This window comes from Periplaneta americana, chromosome 1, assembly GCF_040183065.1.
Source record: "Periplaneta americana isolate PAMFEO1 chromosome 1, P.americana_PAMFEO1_priV1, whole genome shotgun sequence".
In the NCBI taxonomy this organism is placed as follows: Eukaryota; Metazoa; Arthropoda; class Insecta; order Blattodea; family Blattidae; genus Periplaneta; species Periplaneta americana.
Window position 1 is genome coordinate 216,726,408 of NC_091117.1, and position 26,294 is coordinate 216,752,701.

General features: G+C 36.9%; 1 protein-coding gene across 6 annotated transcripts; it reads right to left on the minus strand.

Moving 5' to 3' along the window:
• On the minus strand, positions 1–26,276 carry pygo (pygopus family PHD finger). Of its 6 annotated transcripts, none has more exons than XM_069838327.1 (7): positions 25,981–26,276; positions 25,642–25,753; positions 25,241–25,360; positions 24,992–25,146; positions 11,417–12,396; positions 11,182–11,327; positions 1–960 (listed from the first exon to the last, which is right to left on the minus strand). In XM_069838327.1, exons 2-7 carry the CDS (start codon positions 25,677–25,679, stop codon positions 840–842), a joined length of 1,560 nt encoding a protein of 519 aa, XP_069694428.1. In that variant the 5' UTR covers positions 25,680–25,753; positions 25,981–26,276; the 3' UTR covers positions 1–839. The 6 variants fall into 6 exon arrangements, with proteins under 6 accessions (XP_069694428.1, XP_069694444.1, XP_069694418.1 ...); XM_069838343.1 differs by having other exon boundaries at positions 25,632–25,753; XM_069838317.1 differs by having other exon boundaries at positions 25,642–25,756.
• Between the last annotated feature and the right edge of the window lie 18 nt (positions 26,277–26,294).

Genomic DNA, 26,294 nt, shown 5'->3' on the forward strand with positions numbered 1-26,294 from the left:
TAATGTATAACAAATTTTATTGCTAATATATTTATTCACATGATAAAAAATAAACTATGCACATTTTTCCTTTTGTAGTTAGCATACTCAGTAAAAGTGATTTGTTAAGTATGAAGATTTTTACAAGACCTCTGTAAATTTCATTTTTCTTTTAATTATGCTGAAGTTTTAGAACTTAAAAAAAAGAAGAAGAAATTACTTTAAAAAAAGCTCTTTTGTGACCATGTGATCATGCAATGTAGGTACTTTCATACAAGATTATTTTACAGGAAAAAAAACTTACATGACAAAAACCCGACCACGCAATAGTTTCATCGTATGTACAAAAAATCATCTCAAAATACGATATAATATCTCAAAAAGACAAAGTCACAAAAAATTGCCTCTAATTTTGTAAATTAATAAGTAATATGAACACAATTATTATATAGTATGTAGTCACCAAAATTGATTGTGTCGTCACTTATTTAAACAAGGTTAGCTGCCTAACACCTAAAAAATAAAATCAACACTCTTGTCAAAAAGTACAGCAGGTTAAGTATTAAGAACAGAAGATAAAAATATGATTCATAAAAGTAAGAATTCCAAGAAGGAAGTATGCATAGATTACAAACATTTTTCACACATTTGTAAATTATTTAATCACACATTCCCGCACACAAGCAGCAAAAACACACACACTCACACACGTAGACACTCGCACACTCACTCTTCGGTGCCGAATCTCACTTTCGGCAACACGGCAGGCAGGAGATTGACTTGACAGTAGATCAGTATGTACTTTTGTCCACGAACGGAACGAGGGAGGGTGGGGGCGAGGATAAGGAGTAAATGTTTTATTATGGCTTGAATTTCACTAACGGTATGTTTTTGGAAGATAAACACTTGTCACACACCCACTCTGCATACACTTCCGCAGTGAGCAATTGAAAGGCCGCTTCTGTCAAGCCAGTGCACACTCTGGAAAAATAAAATGAAAACACAGCTCATAAAATTGAATAAGGCACCATAACCAGATCTTATTCCAGAATAAAAGTATCTCTTTTATTTTTATCTCAAGTGGGTGGTCAGATATAGACCCGTACATTGTGCTGGATCCTGAAGAAAATTGGAAAGAGAGAAATAAAAAATAGGTTGCAGCCGCCAAATTACTCTTCAAGGAACGAACACTCATATAAATTGAGGGAAAGAAGACAGAGGACGGACACTGGAAAGTTTTCTTTTCTCAATCGTACTATCAGGGACTGGAATGCTTTACCTGCAGAATTACTAAAGGCTTTACCAATAACCAAAAATGTATTTAAAAATAGGTGTAAGGTCTTTTCTAATAGACGGTAGTATATTATACAGACTACTTAAAGGATGTAATTGATATCTTGTTATTTGAAGTGTTCTATCAGTGAGGAAGTGTGTTGTGTCAGTAAAGTGTGTAGTGTCAGTGAAGTCTATTGTGTAAGTGAAGTGTGTTGGTGTCAGTGCAGTGGCTGTGCAAAGTATTTGAACAGTGAAATGGTTAGAAGTGTTAGTGAAATCAGGTAGAATCAGTGCAGTGAGTTGACAGCGAAATAAGTGTAGTGCCGAAAGGTACTTGTGCAGGTATAAACCTGTCACACTCGTGGGTCTTAGTTCGAACTTAGGGTTAAGATACAAATTAGATTTACTTTAAATGTTATTTTAAGTAACCATGCTTCATTTAATTTAGGATCCTCCTTGTTATTATTATTATTTTATTTTTATTTTTATTATGATTATTATTATTATTATTATTATTATTGTTGTTTTTTTTATTAGTTGTGTTTATTGTCATTATTGAGTGCAATTAGTTACCACTGCCACCAGGTATATACCCATTTGCAGTGTGAATAAATACATACATACATTAAAAAAAACTATTAAGTAATCTTAATACAAAACTGATATAATGATAAACTCTGTTACAACAATATACACCATCTTTCATAAGTCAGTGAAACATTTTAGAAATTCACCACAAATAAACTAAGCAACAGATAATTGTAATTTTTTTACCGAAGAAACTACAAACTCTCCAAATTTTGTTATGAAAAAGCCTGCATCACATAGTTGCCACTAGGAGGAATAGTAGCAGTATTTGTAGACTTTAAAAGTGCTTATGACTCAATTTGGAAGGTGAAACTATTAGACAAGATGCAGAAAATGGGTATAAATAATAATATGCTAAAATGGTTCTATAACTTTTAATTCAACGGTTTTCAGCAACTCGATATGGAGAAATAACTTCAAAATACAAACAGACAAAGAAAGGACTTCCACAAGGATCTGTCTTCAGTACCACATTATTCAATATAATGATTAATGATCTCCCCAGCAAACTAATCGATTTAAACAACATCAAAGTACCATTATATTCAGATGACTTGGCGATCTGGACATCAGTGAAAACTAATAACACTCATGAGATGTCAAAAACAAGGAATTCGGCACTCAGTAAGTTATCTGAATGGTGCCAAGAAAATGACATGCAAATTAATGTAGAAAAGACTGAATATAAAATCTTCAGTTCAAGTTATCAACTTCCAACAATCACACTGAAATTAAATAAGGAAACAATAGTCCAGAGCCAGTGCTACAAATACCCAGGAGTAACATTTGATCAGAAATTAACTTGGAAACACCATATTAATATGGTAATAGAAAGGGCAAGCGAAAGACTTTCTATCTTAAAAACACTAGCAAGATGTAAATGGGGTTGCTCTAGAACAGAGTTAAATACTAGATACAAAACACACATTAAACGCATCTTCCAATATTGACAGTAGTAGAAATGGAGGAGTAGATTATAGCCGAGAATGTTTGTAAACAAAAGTAAGGTAGACAGTACTGCATAGTATTCGAGAATGGGATTGACGGAATATGAAGAAGGTGAAGAGTTGAAAATAGTGTACATCAGAAAGGATGGAGGGAGAAATAGACAGAAATAGGGTTTAACTTTATGTAAAGGAAGATATGGGGAAAATATAGATGATAGAAGAAATATATTAGGATATGATATAATATGATATATTTCGTCACAGCACTTCTTTACATGTAATGGTGTACCTCATATTTCTCTGTATACGGTGCCACCATTAGTATATTATTACAATAACACATTATTTGCAGTACACGTCTACACAAATACTCCCAATTACACTATGTATCTTTTTATTACTACTTGGTCTAATCTCCCCTTCATTATTTCTCCTACATTTCATTTGCTATTCTCTATTTGTTCATTAATCCTGTGCCATTTTATTTTCGGCACTCTGTGTCTCTTTCGTTCTTTTTCTTTTTTCTTCCTTGTTCATGTCATTTTTTCTGTTGTTAGTTACCCTTACTTCTCATAGATGGCGTCCTATCCGCCATTTCAGGTCTCATTCTTCCTTTTCATAGATGGCTTTGTTCTTCTTTCCGCCATTCATGGTCTGATACTTCTCACGTATAAGGAGCAAGTTTAAGTTATCACGTGATATGGGCTTTTGAATTTCATTGGCTCTGTTCTCATAATTTGTTAATTAGCGTCGGGTTTTCCAGAGAAGAGCAGTGGACGCGTAGAGTCTTGGGTCGACGCTCGAAGAGATGGTTGTGGGACAGCCATTGAGAGCTGGGGGGGTTTGTTTAGCGGTGATCTGTGATGGAATCACGGATAACCTGGTCTGGGCAGAGACGTGAACTGCTGCAGTTGGGGCTCGATCTGGCATGGTTGCCAACTACATGTGGAAGCATAGCCAGGCTGTGGAGTATAGGATTTCTTTGATGATGGCGGCATGATGGTTGGAGGGAGATCATTGTTGCTTGCTTTCGAGACTGGCCTACCTACGATTGTAACAGGTTTTTCCAACATAAATAACTGTATGTTTCTTTTAATTAATATATGTATATTTGCGTTCATACAGGGTATTACGTAATTTACATTTATTTAAAAGAGTCCGCTGGCATTCGCCAGTTGTATATTTCCATTGGTTCTTCTTGCTTAGATGTTGCTACTTCCTGGCACATTCAAGAAGGATGGGATTGTCAATCAGTTAAGTTATACTTTATTATCTGTTAGTACAGATTATGTGGCTCTTGTGTGTAATGCCGAATGCCAGTTGAGCGAAGATTATTTGGCAAGCCAGTCCCGAAGGATTAGTAGATTGATAGTTTGCTTAATTTCTGCTACATCCATTTTGTTTATTTTCTTATTACCGGAAATGTTATCTAATAAATGTTAACAGATAGTTTATTACTTATGCTAAGTGTTTCATTTGTTCCACCTCACCCATGAGACTATCGACCCTACTGTACGGTTGACGGCGGGGTAAAAGTATTATTTATACATATTATTCAAATTAAACAGAGGCAGGGCATTTCAATCCTAATATATATAATATTATATACTCCTTTCAAACCCCCTTTTTACTCTTAACTACTATTCACTAAAATCTCAATTTCAAATTTTTCTCTATAAATTAAATTATCATATTGAATTATTTGTCCTATTTGTTCTTTGACCTTTTCTCATATCTTTCTCTTATATTCATTTACTGTTCCAACGTTCAAATGATAGTACTAATTTTATGCTGTCACTTGTTCACTTCTCTTAACCCTTTTTCACTCATTCCTATTTGCGCTCACTTTCACTTTCTCACTATTCCACTTACACCTAATCCTTTCTCACTATTCTCACTTCCTATAAATAATTATATTTTATCTCTACACTTCCTCTCCCCCCTATACTTATCGATCTTTTACAGTTTCACTTTACTTGCACTTTTTGATCACATCCCCACATTTTTTTATCATATCTAATACCTCTGCTATATCGTCAGCTGTCGCAGGTTCTGACCTGTTCGTCTCTACCTTATTTCTATCTCTGTTTTTCTTTCTATTTATTTCTTCTTATATTCCTCTTTTATTTTCCTCCCCACGCTTTCACTTTCATGTACTAGATTTCCACTTGAACTCGCACTCATTCTTTTCACTACTTTCTTCCCTATCACTTCCTGACTCTTGGTTTCTCTTTTTATCCCCACTCGCCTTTTTTCTAGCGCCTGTGTTCCTTGTTCCGTTATTGTCAGCATTCCTTCTGGAGTGCGCTAACCTTACCACCATCGTATGGAGACTAGGAATCCGCTTATGCTGCATGATCACGTTACTGTTTTCTTCTCCTTGCTGTGTAATCATCTTTACACTTCCTCGTACGTCAGTATGTGGGTTCCTGAACTCATTACTCTTCGCTCCTGTTACCATGTGTTGATGTGCGACAATCACTTGTTCCATCCTTGAAGTTGGGATGATTTTCTTCCACCATTCCCGCTCCTTCCCTCAGTTTATGTAGCTAACGTCGACTCTCTGTTGCCTTCTCGTTGCTTCCCTCTGCAAAGTTGAAATATGTCCACTGTCCTCTTTCGTTCATTCCTCAGGCAAAACTCCAGCTCATACCATTTCCCGTGTCGACCTGGTTGGCAAGTTGGTATAGCTCTGGCCTTCTATGCCCAAGGTTGCGGGTTCGATCCCGGGCCAGGTCGATGGCATTTAAGTGTGCTTAAATGCGACAGGCTCATGTCAGTAGATTTACTGGCATGTAAAAGAACTCCTGCGGGACAAAATTCCGGCACATCCGGAGACGCTGATATAACCTCTGCAGTTGCGAGCGTCGTTAAATAAAACAAACAAAAAAAAACCATTTCCCGTTCACTTTCAGTTTATCCTCGTACATTTTAGCAAAGTGAACTTTCGTCCTCACTGCTTTCATATAAGGTAGTAACTGTTTTCTTCTATTTCTTACTTCAAATGGCATATCTGTTTCCATTCTCACTCCTGAACCAGAGAGCCGTCCTAGATTATTCAGAATAGCGTCCCTTACTTTTGTATTCATAAAGCTGAAGAAGATGGGTATTTTAGTCATATTCCGTAACCTGTACGTATAAGGGTGGACCCAAAAGTAACCGGAACCGAACTGTTGTACATGCATGCTTTGCAATTACGAGTTGTGCTGTTAGGTGGTGTTAGTTTGGGGTCTCCCGCGACCGTTAGTGAGCTGGCGTCAGTCTGAGTTAAGTGCTTTGTTTGTGGTGCTGTGTTGTTTGTGTTCCTGTTTCAACCGTTTGGCGATTAGTGAGATGGCCGACAAAGAGTGTGTGTGAAATTTTGTTTTCTGTTAGGGAAAAACTGCAGCTGAGATCGGTGGGATGCTTCAGCAAGCCTTTGATGATGATGCTTTGGGGAAATCACAGGTCTACGAGTGGTTTTCCCGTTTAAAATCTGGCAACATGTCAACTGAAGACATGCCACGCCCCGGGTGTCCTTCGGCAGGAAGAAGTGACGAAAACACTGCCAAAATCAAACGTGCAATTGATGAAGATCGTCGAAAAACCATTGATGAAGTTTCTGAGCAAACGAACCTGTCATGGAGCAAGGTCCAGCGAATTTTAACTGAAGATTTGCACATGAGACGGGTGTCTGCAAAATTTGTTCCTTGCTTGCTCACAGATGACCAAAGAGAAAACCGCGTGAGAGTTTGCCGCGACTTGAAGAGTGAAGTACAGAACGATCCAAATTTTCTTAAAAGAATTTTGACTGGGGATGAGTCTTGGTGCTATGGTGCTATGGGTACGATCCAGGATCAAAGCAAGCATCAAGCCAGTGGAAAACTCCAAATTCACCACGACCCAAGAAAGCACGTCAAGTGCAATCCAATGTGAAAACAATGTTGATTTGTTTTAATGATGTGAATGGCATTGTCCACAAAGAGTTAATTCTGCCAGGACAAACAATGAACCAACATTTCTATTTGGATGTGTTACGAAGATTACGAGAGAGTGTGCGATGAAAATGGCCCGAAATGTGGAGAAATGGGAAATGGTTGCTTCACCACGACAATGCTCCAGACCACACATCTCTGACGGTCTGACAGTTTTTGACAAACAACAACATGGTGCTCATGCCCCATCCACCCTACTCACCAGATCTGGCTCCGTCGGACTTTTTTTTTTTCAACGGATGAAGAAATGTCTGAAAGGAAAGTGATTCAGTGATGTGGATGACATCAAAGAAAACACGCTATCGGCTTTGAACAGTATCCTGCCTCAAGAGTTCCAGCACTGTTTTCAGCAGTGGCAAAAGCGTTGAGACAAGTGCATTAATGCACATGGACAATACTTTGAAGGGGACTAAAGTACTGTGAATGTAGAGTTCCATAAAAATGCAAAAAAAAAAACATTCCGATTATTTTTGGCCCCCCCCCTCGCATGGTCGACATGTCCTTCTCTCAACTCTATATTAAAGACCACTTCACATAAATCTCTCACTTTCTCAAAGGTATCCATCTCTTTTTCCCGGCCCCTTTCTTCATCCCCGAAAATTATTAAGTTATTTTTCCTCATCTTGAGATCATAGTCACTCATCTTCTTCTTTAATTTGTTATTCTTCGCTATCAACTCTTCTATCTTTTCACTGATGTTTTCTATAATCTTTCCGCTGTAAGAAAAATCCTAATATAAACATTAGCACGTGACTGAAGTGATGCTTCATTGGCCGCTGTTTGGCGCCATAGATTCTCAGTATGTGTTCCTGCCCACTGTTGTACATTCTGTTTCATGTTAAACATTTCCCGTTACTCGTCAAGTAGGCCTAACCTCACTACTATGCATTCATTTGCTTAGGAAACATTCACTTTATAATTACTGTAATTAAATCTCACATAACTTATTATATATATTTAAGACTACTTGTTTTTCTCCGCTTTTGAGAGGGTTTCTACTCTTATGTTTAATAACCACACACACCGAGGATGCAGAAGCCATACTTCAGTATCACGTGCTTTTTTTATTATTTATTTTTTATTTTATTTTTCAAGAAATTGGTTACAACCCGTGTTTCGCCTGAGGCATATCACGGGGGAAATTTACATTGCAGTATACAGTAATAACAAGATTATTCTTGCAGAGTGCGGAATACCACGTGCTTACGTAAACAACTACGAGCTCAAGCCAGCTTCTTACAAGAACAGACTATCTCGGTATTACTGTTTGTATTCATCCGCGTTCATAGTACATAACAAAATATAAAAGTAGCTTTTCTTTTACGTCTGCTGTCCAAAAATCTGAAAGTTAGAATTTATAAAACAGTTACATTACCGGTTGTTCTGTATGGTTGTGAAACTTGGACTCTCACTCTGAGAGAGGAACATAGGTTAAGGGTGTTTGAGAATAAGGTGCTTAGGAAAATATTTGGGGCTAAGCGGGATGAAGTTACAGGAGAATGGAGAAAGTTACACAACACAGAACTGCACACATTGTATTCTTCACCTGACATAATTAGGAACTTAAAATCCAGACGTTTGAGGTGGGCAGGGCATGTAGCACGTATGGGCGAATCCAGAAATGCATATAGAGTGTTAGTTGGGAGACTGGAGGGAAAAAGACCTTTAGGGAGGCCGAGACGTAGGTGGGAGGATAATATTAAAATGGATTTGAGGGAGGTGGGTATGATGATAGAGACTGGATTAATCTTGCACAGGACAGGGACAGATGTCGGGCTTATGTGAGGGCGGCAATGAACCTTCGGGTTCCTTAAAAGCCATTTGTAAGTAAGTAAGTAAGTAAGTAACTAAGTTTTTCTTTTACATATCAATTTACATATGAGTGAAATTATATGTTTCATTGTATTTAACAACTAGAATTCAAGTTTTATTTATTTTTTTATAGTTTCCAAATACGGACTATATTTTCCTGCGTCGTGTGAGTGTTTTAACTGTGAGCCAATCACGGGTATGACAGCCACGTGCTTGTGTTTACAGTAGGATTTTTCTTACAGTGAAAACAGTATACCTTTAGTTTTTTCACTGATGTTTTCTACCATTAGTTTTAAGTTTTCTAAAGCCGGGTTCTTCATTTCTACTTCTACTTCATTCAAGTCTGCATTATTATTCCTTTTCTTCTCTACTTAATTCACTTACTTTATCCTTCCCTGATGTCTCTTTCTGTAACCACTGTTCCATCTTCTCTTACTGTATTCTTTGCTTTTTCCTCAAGCCAATAGCCTTTATACTGTGTAAGTGAGTTGTGCACACATGACTGTGTTCTGCTGTAAACTCTATATTAGGATATGTGATCGAATGTAATCAAGGGTAGTGGTAAACCGTATGCGGAAATGTGAGGGAAACCACTACCTGAAAGCCGTATGATGATGATAAATATATGAGTATAAAGATACTGGAAAAGATTAAAAAACGGGCTCTCAAATGTTGTCGTAATAATTCACCATTAAAACGGGACACACTCACAGACCGGAGAACGTAATTCGATTATGAGCAATGTTCAAAACATACAGAGGTGAGCCTGCCTGGAGAGAAATAAAAATAGGTTGCAGCCACCAAATTACTCTTCAAGGAATGACCACTCATATAAATTGAGGGAAAGAAGACAGAGGACGGACACTGGAAAGTTTTCTTTTCTCAATCGTACTATCAGAGACTGGAATGCTTTACCTGCAAACTTACTAAAGGCTTTACCAATAACCAAAAATGTATTTAAAAATAGGCTTAAGGACTTTACTAATAGACGGTAGTATATTACACACATTACTTAAAGGGTGTAATTGATATCTTGTTATTTGAAGTGTTCTATCAGTGAGGAAGTGTGTAGTGCCAGTGAAGTCTATTGTGTAAGTGAAGTGTGTTGGTGTCAGTGAAGTGGCTGTGCAAAGTATTTGAACAGTGAAATGGTTAGAAGTGTTAGTGAAATCAGGTAGAATCAGTGCAGTGAGTGAGTTGACAGCGAAATAAGTGTAGTGCCGAAAGGTACTTGTGCAGGTATGAACCTGTTACACTCGTGGGTCTTAGTTCGAACTTAGGGTTAAGATACAAATTAGATTTACTTTAAATGCTATTTTAAGTGACCATGCTTCATTTAATTTAGGATGCTCATTATTATTATTATTATTATTATTATTATTAATTATTGTTTTTTATTAGTTGTGTTTATTATTAATTGTCATTATTGAGTGTAATTAGTTACCACTGTCACCGGGTATATACCCATTTGCAGTGTGAATAAATACATACATACATTAAACTCATCCTTCAATATGGCAGTCAAACTATTATTACAGCAAATAAATCAAACTTATACAAAATTAAACGGGTTAAAAATCAAGCATTAAGGATCAAAAAAGGTGCTGTTTTATCCACACCCATCACAGCTCTACAAGCTTTTATGAATAAACCATCCCATTGATTAGACAGAGAAAGACGAAGCTTCATCCTTTACGAGAAACTTAAGTGAATCCCTAACATTGATTACTAGAGGAATTTTAAATACAGTCTAAGAAACTTAAAAACACAACAAGGGTTTATGAAAGAAGTCCAACAGCTATAGAAGACATATGACTTAAACATAGAAGACATGGAAAAACTACTTGTCCTACCTTATCCAATTAATAAGGTGCACATTCAATTCAACGCTGAATTAACAGAGACAACATTGTATTTACTTTGGCAAGTTGATTGTTTTCAGTTCCGTGTTTTTCCTTCAGATTTCGTTCTCTCTAATTTGTTATAATTGCTGAAAGTGAACTACCGGCTTCTGCTACTTTCAGACATTATTATTATTATTATTATTATTATTATTATTATTATTATTATTATTATTATTATCATCATCATCATCATCAAAATCAAATTAATATAGTTCTTAGCTTGTCTTGCCTTAAGACAATCAGTAGTGTTATTCGAGGAAAAGAGTATGATTTACCATCATCATTTATAGTGGCGAAATATTCCACGACAATGGTTAATTATTACTGCTGAATATTGACACATATATGATTTGCATTATTTAGGATACAACCAGGGACATCGCTAGGATAAAAATCGGAGCACCCTTTCCACAGCTGATGTAATCCGTTCAATTCCAAACCCTCTCTGTTATCCTGGACTTTCCTAATGGCAAACTCTAGAGCAAAGTTAAAAAGTAAAGGTGATAGTGCATCTCCATGCTTTAGCCCGCAGTGAATTGGAAACGCATCTGACAGAAACTCCCATTCAAAGTAAGAACATATAAACATAAAGATGACAAAATGGAAATACTACATCAAACTGGTGACCAAATAGGTATAATTATAATGAAGTTACATTATTTTCTACACAATTATTTGCAACTAAACAGTTTCTATACATACCGGTGGAACCAGAAGTTGCAGCCTGACTCGCAGAGAATGGCCTGGTCATTGTCATGAACCTCCTTATGGCAGGTACCACAAGGGTAGATGGGGGGAGCATTGGGATTCTGAGGGTTGAAGACCATTGGCTGATCCGGCGGGTACACCTGGGTGTAACAAATACGTTTGTTAATCCTGCACAAAAAGTTATATGATTTGCACTTAAATGCAGTGATATATAAATGAAAGTGCTTACCTTGCCAGCAGATACTGGCATGGGTTTGGGTCCCATTCCTGGGCCAGGGAAGCCGTGCGGGGGGCCATGCATGGCCATGTGATGCATTCCTGGTGCTATGGTGCTTCCCATACTACCCATGGGACCCATGTTGCCCATCGGATGCTGGTGTGGCGAATGGTGGTGATGACTCATCGGACTCATAGCCCCCATATTATTCATCTGTCCCATATTCATTCCCCCTCCCATGTGACCACTGTTTATTGGCGGACCCCCCATCGAAGGCCCACACATACTGTTCATTGAAGGACCTCCCATAGGACCATTATTCATTGCCGGGCCACCCATAGGACCATTATTGATAGGTGGGCCACTCATAGGACTGCTGTTCATGGGAGGGCCACCCATGGGGCCTCCCATATTGTTCATTGGTGGCCCCCCCATCGGACCACTCATGTGACCACTGTTCATGGGGCCTCCCATAGGCCCGTTATTCATATGACCACTGTTCATAGGACCACCACCCATATTGTTCATTGGGCTCCCCATAGGGCCCATCGGACTTCCCATAGGACCACTGTTCATCATGGGGCCTCCCATGCTGTTCATGGGACTGCCCATAGGACCAGCTGAATTCATAGGGCCGCTCATTGGTCCACTGTTCATCGGGCTGCCCATCGGTGGACAGCTGTTCATCGGGCTGCCCATCGGAGGACCGCTGTTCATCGGTGGACCACCCATCGGACCACTGTTCATTGGAGGACCACCCATAGGATGGCTGCCCATACTGTTCATGGGAGGTCCGCCCATGCTCGAAATTGGAGGACCACCCATGTTACTCATGGGGCTCATACCACCCATGGGAGGACCACCCATGTGATGGTGGTGGTGGTGGTGATGGTTCAGGTGGACATGATGCCCGTGACCCATGCCCATCGAAGGGGGAAGCTGAGGAGGCGTGTCGTCAAAGGGATTTGATGCAACGATTGTATCGCCATATCCTGTTTAAAATGAATTACAACATTTTAGTGTTGTTACTACAATGACACTGTGAATGTCATTTTTGTTCAGTCAACTGTCCAAAGACAGGTCTGAACCTCACAAATGGTACCAAGAAGGCACCACTTACTGAATACTAATGACAAAATAATGAACACAACAATTAACACACAATTTAAGTGCCCTGGAGCTTTCTTAACTCCTTGCTGCTGATATCAGCAGAACCTTCTCTGTGAGTTACAGTGCACATCCTGAATTAATTCACATCGAAAAATGTGTTACATGTTACTATTAAATACGAGAAAAATTCGTACCGGCACCGGGAATCGAACCCAGGACCTCTCAGCTCTGCGCGCTGAGTGCTCTTACCAACAGGACACGATCCATGGCGCCGACCGAACCCCTCTCGTAAAGTCATTTAAAATATGCGCTCCTGCATATATGACTTGTATCGTCTCAAGTGCAGGCAGTAAGGCCGTAAAATAACATTGCGAGAGGGGTTCGGCCGGCGCCGTGGATTGTGTCCCGGCATAGCTCAGTTGGTAAGAGCGCTCACCGCGCAGAGCTGAGAGGTCCTGGGTTCGATACCCGGTGCCGGTACGAATTTTTCTCGTATTTAATAGTAATAATACAATAGACTAATTCACATTAGTCGTGTAATATTCAATGAGGTGGGCGAGACCTCCTTCATATGAATATTTGATGTGTTACATGTGTTTGTATAAAAATGTTTCATGCATCTGTGAGCATTTATGTTATAGCCTATAATTTTGTGTATTTTTTTTTAACATGGAATGTTTAAGTGGGCATCTAATCAAGAAAAATGTTCATTACCATTTCTGTAATACTCTACCTACATGCATTTTGCTTCTTAACAAACATGCACTGATGAACCCGCAAGATATCATTGTTCCTTAGTGGCAGAAGCTGATACAACCCGCAATACAGCATAAAGGATAAAAATAAAATAACCCTTAATAATGCAACATGCATTTGTTTTGTTTGATAAGTCAACTGTCCAAAGACAGGTCTGAAGGATAAACACAAAGTAACCCTTAATAATGCAACATGCATTTGTTTTGTTTGATAAGTCAACTGTCCAAAGACAGGTCTGAAGGATAAAAACAAAGTAACGCTTAATAATGCAACATGCATTTGTTTTGTTTGATAAGTCAACTGTCCAAAGACAGGTCTGAAGGATAAAAACAAAGTAATGCTTAATAATGCAACATGCATTTGTTTTGTTTGATAAGTCAACTGTCCAAAGACACATCTAAAGGATAAAAACAAAATAACGCTTAATAATGCAACATGCATTTGTTTTGTTTGTTAAGTCAACTGTCCGAAGACAGGTCTGAAGCATAAAAACAAAGTAACGCTTAATAATGCAACATGCATTTGTTTTGTTTGTTAAGTCAACTGTCCGAAGACAGGTCTGAAGGATAAAAACAAAATAACGCTTAATAATGCAACATGCATTTGTTTTGTTGTTAAGTCAACTGTCTGAAGACAGGTCTAAAGGATAAAAATAAAATAACCCTTAATAATGCAACATGCATTTGTTTTGTTTGTTAAGTCAACTGTCCGAAGACAGGTCTGAAGGATAAAAACAAAGTAACGCTTAATAATGCAACATGCATTTGTTTTGTTTGTTAAGTCAACTGTCCGAAGACAGGTCTGAAGGATAAAAACAAAATAACGCTTAATAATGCAACATGCATTTGTTTTGTTGTTAAGTCAACTGTCCGAAGACAGGTCTAAAGGATAAAAATAAAATAACCCTTAATAATGCAACATGCATTTGTTTTGTTTGTTAAGTCAACTGTCCGAAGACAGGTCTGAAGGATAAAAACAAAATAACGCTTAATAATCCAACATGCATTTGTTTTGTTTGTTAAGTCAACTGTCTGAAGACAGGTCTAAAGGATAAAAACAAAATAACGCTTAATAATCCAACATGCATTTGTTTTGTTTGTTAAGTCAACTGTCTGAAGACAGGTCTAAAGGATAAAAACAAAATAACGCTTAATAATCCAACATGCATTTGTTTTGTTTGTTAAGTCAACTGTCTGAAGACAGGTCTAAAGGATAAAAACAAAATAACGCTTAATAATCCAACATGCATTTGTTTTGTTTGTTAAGTCAACTGTCCGAAGACAGGTCTAAACCTCACAAGTTATATCAACATGGTATCACTTATGAGACAACTATGCCAGGAGATAATGGGATAAGGTGGCCAGTTCCTTTCCCCCTCCATTGCATACATCACTGATTAGATATATATTACACTAATCAGGCTTCAGATGTATACAAACAATTGTTTTTCCTCTGACACATATCAAATGAGATGTATTGCTTGATAATAGATGTACATATAAGCCAGAATCTCAATCAGAGGAAGCAACAAGCATAAAAATCTTTAATTTATTTAATACATATCGTAACCTACAAATATCCAATGTTTGTTAGTGTCCACAGTACTTGCAAACAACATTCTGAAAATGCTTCATTCTCCAATGCAGCAATTGCAGAATTTACAGAAAACTGTCTTCGCATCTGAAGCATTGAGTCCCTGAATGGAATACTGCTGGGCTCTTTCATAAGCAGTTATGGTTGTTCACCCATTTTATGAAGGAGCTCGTGTCTCACAAATGCAACCAACTCTGCCAATAAAACTAGAATAACTATCCAACTCTTATTGTGATCTGAAAAGCAAATGGCCAAGTAAACTGACGCGACGCATTTTAATGAAGCCCATATCGAATATAGAACTTGATAATCGATATTACGATATGTATATCAATCATCTGACCTTCATTATCAATATATGACATTTTTCGAATTGAGCGGACAATCACTGATAAAGAGATAATCGATCGACATGTTTTGAGTATTTAAAAAATGCCTTTAATTTCTGTACATATAATGCGGTTTTCACTTGAAAAATAACATTTTACTGATAAATCGCTATTAAATAGCATTTTTCTCGTGACTTCGCAACTTGATAGGAAATTTGCATTTTTCGCACTTTCAATTCTGCTATAAAATCATGTTAAATGACCTTATAGATAAAGGAAAATACTTTCTACCCCACAATTTAAAAATTCGCAGATTTCGCAAATACAAAATTTTCAGGTCCTTATGTACCAGCATCAAGATAAGCTACAGACTTACGCAACCACTCGTTTGTTGTCTGTTCGCGATTTCTGCAATATTAAAGTAGATTCAGAAGAAAAAAAAGATCAACTTCCCAATTAATAATGCAAATAACACAAGAAATAACAGAAAGAAACAAGTAACATTCATAGAACTAAAAGGCGACTATGATATCACTTGAAGAAATAAATTAATAAAGAAACTAAAAGCTATAAAAGTGAAAGATAAGATGTTCTCAGGCTTTCGGCTACACAAAGATGAATTTCAACAAACTACAATAAATAAATATCAAAACTGAAACAAACTAATGTATGCTTACTACAGGACGCAGTGACAAGCACAAATCTTATCCAACATTTATACAGGGTGGAAGGTAACTGCTACATCAAAATGAAACTGGTAATAGATCATGAGGAGACGTTTTAAAAATCTAAATAAGTTATTTTTCTAACATTCGCCGTTTCACAGGAAATCATTATGTTCTATGAAACATTTGGCAAACATCATAGCTGCTGCAAGAACTCTAGCAAGAACGGCCACTCATCCCTGAGCTTTCCCTTCACCTCTGCTGTATTCACATGACACTGCACCAGAATGCAAGATTTATTTTAACGATCCTCGCAATTGTTCAATTTAAATTCATTCAACATTCAATAAACCAACTTCAACTTCTTGCTGAAAAATATAATACGATAATTTCGAACATCAAAAACGAAAGTTATGGCGTTTAAGGGGCGAAATTCTGTTCATACCAAGATATCTGTTTATATATGATAAATTATAATACATTTAGCTTCCCTTATGAAAAGGTTGCCAGATTTGACAAAGCGTATTATATATAATTTGGAAACACACCTAAAAGGTAAAATGATATACATTTGAAACGGTTAGGGAATCGAATATACAAAATGTCAGAAAAATTTACACCTAAGAAGCATTTGTGCTCATTCACAGTTAAGAAGGGGGGGGGGGGGGGGAATATCATCAGATAGGTTAGAATGATTTGAATGCCATATACCGCGAGAAAAATAATAGTACGGATTTATTGGCATTGATATCTGAACCAATCAACAGCCATCGGTTAAGATAACTTCAAATTTCCATTATCACTCCCATACAAATGATTTCTCAATATCTGAACTGATCCTCTGAGGGCACTAATGGCTATTTCCTTCACTTTGCTGTGTGTTAGCCCCTGTTTTTACATTTGTTGGCAAAGAAGGAGGGTATGGTACCTCGTGCTCCCACCATCAGACCTATCACATCAATGTGGGACAGGCTATATTTATCTTTATAGAACGGGATTGTTCGTTCATAGATCCATTTCTTTTCACTGTCCACCTCATGCGGTAGATCTGCATGTGTCTCAAATCTGATGGTGGGATCGAGAATGTATGCCGAGTTGTTCTTAATGGCAATGATATCAATTCGCCGAACACTTCCTTGTGTGGCTAGTCCCTGCACCTCTTGATGGACCGTAAACCCTACTTCTTTCAGCGCCTCGGCCAGCATAGAACGGACAGCATGGTGACGGATGTTGCGAAGGGCCTCACTATAGGGACAGAAGCCAAGGATATGGGGAAGAATTTCAATCTCGCTGAGACAGCACCTACAGCGGGTACCATCCCGACTTCTACCCGGTACAATTCGGACCGGAGCAACATAGCCTAACATTTTAAGGGCGTCTATCTATTCCGAGAGGGTTAGACCTTTGTGATTTCTTATCCAGCTGTTTGCTAGGGGGAACTCTTTATTAAGAATCACTCCTTTACCCTTTTGTTGCAATGTACACCAATTTTCAAATTCTTTGTCTCTTAAAGCGTCTCTAACTTTTCGAGAGTCCACAAAATTTTCACGATTATTTAAAAAAGAATTACCAGAAGTTAATTTAAGGCTCTTTAAACATGTTTTACTCTCCTCAATAAGGTCCCTAGTGGAAGTAATGTAAGGATCATTAATTTTGTGTAATACCCGTAAGCCGTTAATATGTTGTAGCGTGGATTCCTAGCGTACCATAAAAAGACCAAGATCTTTATATTTATGATGTGTATATATCATAGAATCGGGTGTGTCAGCTGGTAGTTGCAAAATTTCTTTAAGAGTGCTTTTAATAATTTTATCACCGTTATCTAAAAAAGTATTGGGTATTGTTTTCAAGGGCATTGTCTGAAATGTGTAGATTAACGATGGGCAAATTGAAAAATTTAATATATAAAACTTTTGATCAGGATGTAATAAAGGCGACGAAATTAGCAAATCTAATCTAGTTTTCAGGTCGTTCAAAATGGTTTGGGAATCGAATATACAAACATCAGAAAAAACATATTGGACAAGTTTCTTCATTTAAATATTTAGGATTTTATGTTAGTTATGAAAATGAAATAAGACATATCTGCTAAAATTTTAAATTATAACCAAGCAATGGCAGTCATCAACAAAGTGTTTAAATCCTCAGTAGTACAGAAACATACGAGGATTAAAGCTCATAAAACATTGGCAAGACCAGTACTAACTATGATTGTGAGGCCTGGACTTTGATGGAAAGAGATCAAACCCCAATAGTAGCCAGCAAGATGAAATTCCTGCGAAGAACAGCTGGCTACACTAGATTAGACTGCAAAATGAACGAAGATGTTCAAGATCAAAATAACAATAGAAGAAAAAGCACTGATTCAATATGAAAAACCTATCAGATTACCAGGAAACAATTGGCATTCATACAGTCCTCTCTGTAGACTGAAAACTCAAAAAAAGTTTCATATCCATTGTTCAAGAATTAAAACAGAAAATCAATATCCCGAATTTAAGAGAAAACTTACAAATTAAACCAAACCCTTTAACTCTATTAAATACAGAATATAATCTAAATTTAACAGAAGAAATACTGAAATCAGAAGTAAATACTGAAATACTGAAACAATTGTCTTTAGAGAGAATTAATATTAGGTACCCTCCACAAAACTGGCTTCATTTATACACCGACGGATCCTTGATCTCCAGAGAACAAGGTGCCGGTGCAGGTGTTACGTGCTGTCTCTTCTCACTTTATAGATCTCTTGGATATGGAACAACAAGTTTTGATGGTGAAATCATTGCAATAAGCGAATGTTTCAGGAATCTTCTATGCCACATCAATAAATTTAAGAATGCAGTTATATTGTCAGACTCCAAAGCAGCTACTCTATCTATAGTTTCTAAACACACACCTTCATCTCAAACAGCAGAAATAACTAAAATGCTCTCTCGATTAATAACACTCAATAAAAGAATTGTATTCCAATCGATACCATCCCATTGTGGAATCCTGGGAAACGAGAATGCGGATGCTTTAGCAAAGAAGGGCAGCACTGCTACTTACAGACCTGTTACTAAATCTACGTATTACTCTGTGAAGAGATTTATTAAATCTACATACTTAGACTTCAACAAACAAAATTTGATAACACAATCTCAAGGGAAAAAATGGAACTCTCTGCATCATAATCCACAGTTAATTCCCGATTTACCACGAAAATCGTCTGTAGCTGCATTTAGATTGGCAACAGGCCATGATTGTTTGGCCAAACACCTGCATAGAATTGGAATAGATCGGTCCCCTAACTGCCCATTGTGCAACTCAAACCAAGAAATGGATTCAGAACACCTCAAAATCTGTGCTTCAGTGGCTGGCCATGATAATATCTTTGATAAATATTGGAGTGCAAGAGTTCAAATGACTTTATTGTCAAACGCCTGGCATTAGAAAATAACAACATATTGTATTGCATATCTCCTTCAATTTGGATTTAGTTGCAGGGGAAGTTAAAATTACTTATAGTTCTCAAGAGTCAATATTAAAAATAAACATGTTCAAGAAAGTTGTCTTCCTGCCTGATTCCAAAATAGTGATACAAGCTATAACAAACAATACTCAAAGTCGAACGGCAACCATCATCCAAGAATTCAGGAAGAAAATTAACAACTTAAAAGTCTACAAAGGACAATAATATTCAGTGGGGCCATCACCTGGCGGAATTGTAGGACATGAGATTGCAAAAGAAAAGAACAAGATATCATGACTAAAAGTCATTATGCAACTAATCCAAATTGAAGGAGATATCCAATACAATATTAATCTTCAAAATCAAATATAATTAAGCCATGGAAAAACACTGCAATGTCCTTTGGAAAAAATACAAGAATAAACCCAGGAGAGAAGCTACTGCTGCTTTCGGAATAGCTATTGAACATATTTATCTGGCTGCTCATCCTCACAAAATTGGCACCAATCCATCTAGGTAACGAATGTACTATATGCAGAAAACCCAACAGCAAAATGGACAGCAACTGCCTATTACTCTTTTCTAGTTTTGACAAAAAGAACTGCAGGAAATAGACAACAACATAAATGTACATTATCCATGATCATAACGAAAAGCATGCCTTTACTAAATACTTTTGCGTTTGTAAAGTAGGATTTTATTCAACATTACTTTATTCCACTAGTGAGTTAAAGACTTTACCTCACAGTTTGAACTTTATCTCACAGTTCATTAGTATTTTTCTAGTACCCGGGCACACACGTATACTTTTCCATTGAACTATTACTCAAGAAGTTAATATATTAGTTACTAGATGTCACTACCTCTACTTCATTGTTACCATCATCATCATCATGGGCCTATCGACCCGTTCCGTCCCCAATTAGAACTGTTGCCTTCATCGAAGTCTCGGACGACCTACATCTCTTCTGCCTTCTGGACGATATTGGAAAGCTATCTTTGGGAAACGCTCTTCCTCCATCCTATCTAGGTGGTGCATCCATTTATTCTGATAATCCTTCACGAGTTGATTTAGTTCTTCTATCTGTAGTTCATTTCTTATCTCCTCGTTCCTCATATGTTCAAGTCGTGAAATTCCTGCTACTGATCGCAGATATCTCATCTCAGAGGCTTCAAGCTGTCTTTTGTCTTCTTGTGTTAATGTCCAAGTCTCTGCACCGTATAGAGTATTGGTAATGCAACTGATTTATACAACTTCATGTGTGTATCTTTCCTTACTTTGTTCCCTAAGGACCTCCTTAAAGTTCCACATATCCATTGATATTTATGTAGCTTTTCTTCCATGTCCATTTTTTTCTGATAGAATACCCTACAACCTAAATATTTAAAATTGCTTACTTGTTCAATAATTTTTTAATCTATTACAATTTTTTACCTTTTATGTTGTTTACCTTTAAAGGCCATTGCTTTTGTTTTTGAATTTGAAATTGTTAAATTGTAATGCTTTGTTATTTGGAATAGTATATGTGCAGCGTTTTGCAGATGGTTTTTAGAATCTGATATCACGACTTGGTCGTCCGCAAATAGTAGACAGTTCAAATTCGATGTGTTTACTCTAAAATTGTTACCATTTCTTAAATATACATACACTCAATCTCCTTCTCTTTTCTCTATCTACTACATCGTAATTTGTGCATTGCATCCATATCTAATATGTATTTTTTATTTTAATTTGTAATAATTTACCTTTTGGGAAGCGAGGAGACTTGAACCTGTGAAGTTGGATTTATAGGATTTTATAACAACACGCGTTAGTCAACTAAGCTAAACAGAAACAATGATAAACTACTTTTTAATATTCCTCTTAAGTTTACAGAAGTAAAATGTGAAATTATTTTAATCACATTAGTCCCGTGAACGCTTCTAAATAAATCCCTCAAACTTCAAAAAGACGAAAATACACGTTTAAAATGAAAAAAAATATATATTAAAATTATATAATTAATTATAATTTGTTATTTATCCAACGGCTTAGATACCATTCTTCACTAATCATGGCCTCCTACATCATGACCTACCTAGTACACATATCGATTCTAAAATCCATGCCATGATATGTGATATATGAGGACTTATTTTCAACATATTTTCTTTTATAAAACAGAACTTTTCGTTATGGTCATGGATAAAATTACGTATGGTACTTGTGAGCGTGATCTTTATTGCACTCGTGTAATTTAAGCACTCGGCTGACGCCTCATGCTTAAATCTTTCCACTCGTGCAATTAAGATGCACTTACCTCACAAGTACCATAAATAACTATTATTGGACTGCTAGGCAATAAATGGACTCATCCCCCAAAACTGGCCATTAAAGGCAAAGATGATTTAGAAATCCAAGGAAAATGGGCAGCAAAAAAGACGAAGAAATTCAGGTTTAAACTAAACAGAATATAATACTGACTTATTAGGCCTAGGCCTACATCTTTATATCATCATAAACATAAGATGTTTCAGGACTTTGTAGTCCTGTTCCACAGATATATTTCTTTTACCTCCATTCTCGTCATCTGTTAACTTTTTGAAAAGGATCACAGTTCATACTGTTAGTATAATGATCGTATTATTTCTGTAGCCCTATAAAGGTACGGTCACACGTCGCTACTTTTGCAGTGCTGCAGTACAAACAACTGCGCAACTCTCGTACTGTGACGTGTGAACAACGGTGCAACCCGAAAAGTAGCGGCTGCCGAACCTGCTGCCCGCTACTTTTTCATGCTGCGCGCAGCTTAGAAGTAGCGACGTGTGAACAGGGTTCTCAGGGTTGCAGCCGCAACATTTTTGATAACGGTTTTGTTAAAACTTTTGCTGCGGTTGCAACCAGTGTTACAACCCAAATGTGTCAATGATACTTTTATTGTTTGGATATATTTTAATGTTAGATGTGATGAAAATAAATTATTTGTAACAGTTATTAAATGCACAACACAGTCTGAGCATATTTGCTGACGATATAATTAATTTTTTTAATTTTCCGTAGCCAACATTGATTACATGAATATGTGTTGGTTATCATTTAAGTATATAGGCGTTTTTAAAAGCTTTATAGTAAAAATAATGTCAATTTCTGAATACTAGATACGACAGAAAACCAAATAATAGATAAGGAAGCTTTCGCATGAGTTTCTTAATAATGCAAACATAACCACAAAATGTATATTGAGAAGTCAACACGGAGATGGAAACCTGCAGCATGACTGCGGCTGCAAAAGTAGCGCCTTGTGTGTGAACAGACTCGCAACCTCCAGTTGCAACTTTTGCAGCACTCGGGTTGTGCAGCACGAAAAGTAGCGTGCAGCGCGCTACTTTTGGCTTACGTGTGAACACGACACGCAACTTTTGCAGCTGCAGTACAAAAGTTGCACAGCAAAAGTAGCGACGTGTGACCGTACCTTAACTTCAACCAGATGTTCAACTTTTAATAATTTTCCTCTTATGTCCGAATTTCTTGGTACATATATGAAAACTAAAAGTAATCTTAAGAAATGTATTTGAGCTACTTCTGATTATCAATATTGTTCTTTCTTTAAATCCAAATTTCACTTTCATACTATATCAAAGTTGCTTTGGATGAAATATTATGAAATCTTAATTTTGTTTAAAAATTTAGCCTGTGTGATATTTCCAATTACTCCACAACATTTCTGTGGTTTAACAACAATATCAGATATAGGTCTCGCAAGCAGGGAATACCGACGGAAGGAATGTGAATCAAGCAATGCGATAAGGAAAAGAGGGTGACAGGAAGATCACGAGATAGTTTGAATGATATTCAAGAGTACAGTCGGAAGAGAAATGACATCGATACAATCAGCCTTGAGTTGTGATAATTACATTACGACTTTAGTTTGTTCCATTGCATGTGAATACGTGTCTTGTATAGCACGGTATTATTATTTAATTTGTAAACATATGTTGCACGTTTAATTAGCTTCGAATTTTTCTCTTGCTATGTTCTTTATTTCCACAGCAATATCCTCATTTGTTCATCTTCTTGGTAGAGACAGTACGTCCATCGGCCCGTACCTCTCGCTCCCTTGGCGTGCCTACATACACATGTCAAAACAGACAGCAACGCCACCACTGCTTTTCGGTAATCATTTCTTGCGTGAGCTATATAAGTTTAACTAGGCTTATGTTTTTTAAATATATAAAAGTGGGCACTTCATTACTGCAGGCATAAACTTCGGAGAAATACTGAATATAATCTAAGCTAACATAGCTTGCTGTCGTGGTTGCATATGTTTTTATTAATTTTTCTTTCCCCTATTCCAAAATGAAACTGTAGCCAGCAATTCCTTACTTGAAGTAGTTATTTTTGTTTAACAGCTAGCACTTTCGAGGCGCAATTTAATTAATTAAATTTTTTAAGGTTTAAAGCATATATTCAGAATATTTCGGAACCTGAATGAAGACAAGGCTTTCCCTAGTTTTTACATATACGAACACAACAAAAATTTGGCATTTTGAGTTGTTTTTAAGCGTATTTAATGTACTAATACACTACGTAAATTCTGAGTGTTTATATACCAGAAAAATGCACACGCAAAGCGCATCCCTCAAAGTACACGCAAGCTATCTATTGGTGCTAGTTCAGGATATCCCTATTATTGATGGGATGACAGCTCTTGATGAATACATACAACATTGGATATTGTAAGTTAATTGTTCAACTAGGTTTTAGAAATTAATGTTTCATTGGTATGTCAGGGACAAAGCATTTTGCTCAAGTCTAGGCATGGTTACTGTCGGTATTACTCTTTGTTTCTATCTGCCTCTTGCTTCAAAGTTGATATTTAAAGTTCGTTTTATAGATACGAGTAAAAAATTAGATCAGTAAACTGTTTTATCCATAATTTCTTCTTTTAACACTGCTAGTATTATTATACAATAATGTAAACTATAGATCAAGCCAGTAGCCTCCATTACAAAATATTTTAATTTACTTGAAACCATGTGAAACGAAAATATACTCCTGAAACTCGTTGTTATAAAATGATGGAACATCACACATCACCTGAGGTAAAATCTGCAATAAAGTTTCGGTTAGTCATTTAAACGCATGGGCATATTGTCGCTGACAACATCTCTGTAATGAATGTACTTTGATACCACTGTCCCTGCACACCCACTGAACTGCCCATGGTTCGACATAAACATGCAGCTAGCAACATCCCACAACAAAAGTACTCATTCATCAATGACTAATAGATACTATGGTACTTTACTTTCGAGCTATGTGTCTTATTTTATGTGTTTGCAATCAAAATCTGATTATTTCTATATAATAATATTATTTTACAAATTTTATCTTCAATCAATTTGATTTTTTTTGTTGCTACTGATTTCCATTAATAATTTATGTAGCCTATGTAGAAATTTAAAAACATTATTTAGTATTGTATGTTTTCTTTTTCTTTAATTATGTTTCACTTCACATTACAATGGTTGCTACAGGGGTTAGTGTTGTAAATCTGCTTTCGTCAGACTGATTAAAAAAAATGTTACTGGTAACGGAACTTGTTTATTCTTTTCTGGCTTGAAGGAAGACAGTTAACTGGATTTCTTATACAAGACACATATTCTCAATTTTCTAACAAGATCTTGGATTTTCAGTTACCTGTGAGGGGTGGGGGAAGTAGATCCTGCAGAACTGGGGTTGGCTGAGGAGGTGCCGAGGCTGCTGTTGAGACTCGCCGCTTCTTCTTGGCAGGGGGTGGATCAGGAACTGTACCCGCTGGGGGTTTAAATTCCCCCAGTCCTCCCAGCGGCATTCTAAAGCAATAATTAACAGTTAATATAATAACAATTTAAAACCAAAAGCCCGTTCTTTCCTATCCTTCCTGAAATAGCCTCATTTTAGTATTACCCGCACGAGTTTCCCAGATGTTTCTCATTCCGCTCATCATGGAAACAAGGGCCTCGTTGCATGTGTTGTGTATCCCCTCCAGGGCTTTGGAAGTACATGTGGTTCCTCCCCCTTGGCATGCTGCATAGAAAGTACAACCAACCAGTGCTCAAAGCAAAAAAATATTAATCGTATAAAAAACTGGTGGTAATTAAATATAAGAGCGGCATGAGAATACGTTATGTACACTATAAATCTACTGCACAAGACGTAAGAGAAATTGTAACCATTCGAACATTCTAATTTATGTTACTCTCTTATTCCCATTCCCACCCAATATCATATTTATCAAATACACAGATCTTTAACAAATTTATATTTTAAAATGAAAATAAATAAGATAGTGAATTACCTATTCATACCTGACAAAGGGCGCCATCCCTGCAATGTTATGGCTCATGTCCTTCACTTTACCATCCCTTCGTGATTCATTAACCTCCTCTGTTTATCCTCATGTCAAAAGTCTCTGGAATTCTTCTGAAATAAAGGTCTCAAGATAATGATGATGGAAGTTTACACTTCGTAACATTTGTGATGTTCTCCAGTTAAGATTACTCTTGCAGAACTTATCTACACATAGCAAGCTTCGACCTAACCTTAACAATTTATTACGCCTTTAGAGGCCATAATCAAAATTTAAAGGTTCTACAGAGTGATAATAGATTAACGATGCACCCATTCCAAACACACTCTGAACTTACTTCAACATTTTAATCCCAATACTTCGACCGAGTCGGTTTCATTTGTCAACTTTTTCGGTTCTGGACCACTGAAGTACTCAGGTTTATGTACTGTAAATAGTAACTATAACTCGACACTGTTAACACATATAAACAATCCAACACATTGTAATATATTTCTCAACAAGTCACACCTAATCCGCTTCTGTTTTGGAAACAATAACAAATTCCAATATATATTTATATACTTTCGTTCCCAAACACACGCTACCTTCATGTCGCCATTGTCTGTTTTCTCAATACATGAGCTACAGATAGCGCGTTCATCGGGTGCG

Bases quoted from the DNA above. Each gene is read 5' to 3' on its own strand.
- pygo (XM_069838327.1), bottom strand. From the start codon at position 25,679: ATGAGCCATAACATTGCAGGGATGGCGCCCTTTGTCAG. The intron at 11,328-11,416 runs GTAAGCACTTTC...TGTTACACCCAG, and splicing joins TGCCAGTATCTGCTGGCAAG to GTGTACCCGCCGGATCAGCC. The intron at 961-11,181 runs GTATGTATAGAA...TTATTTTTCCAG, and splicing joins TGCAACTTCTGGTTCCACCG to AGTGTGCACTGGCTTGACAG.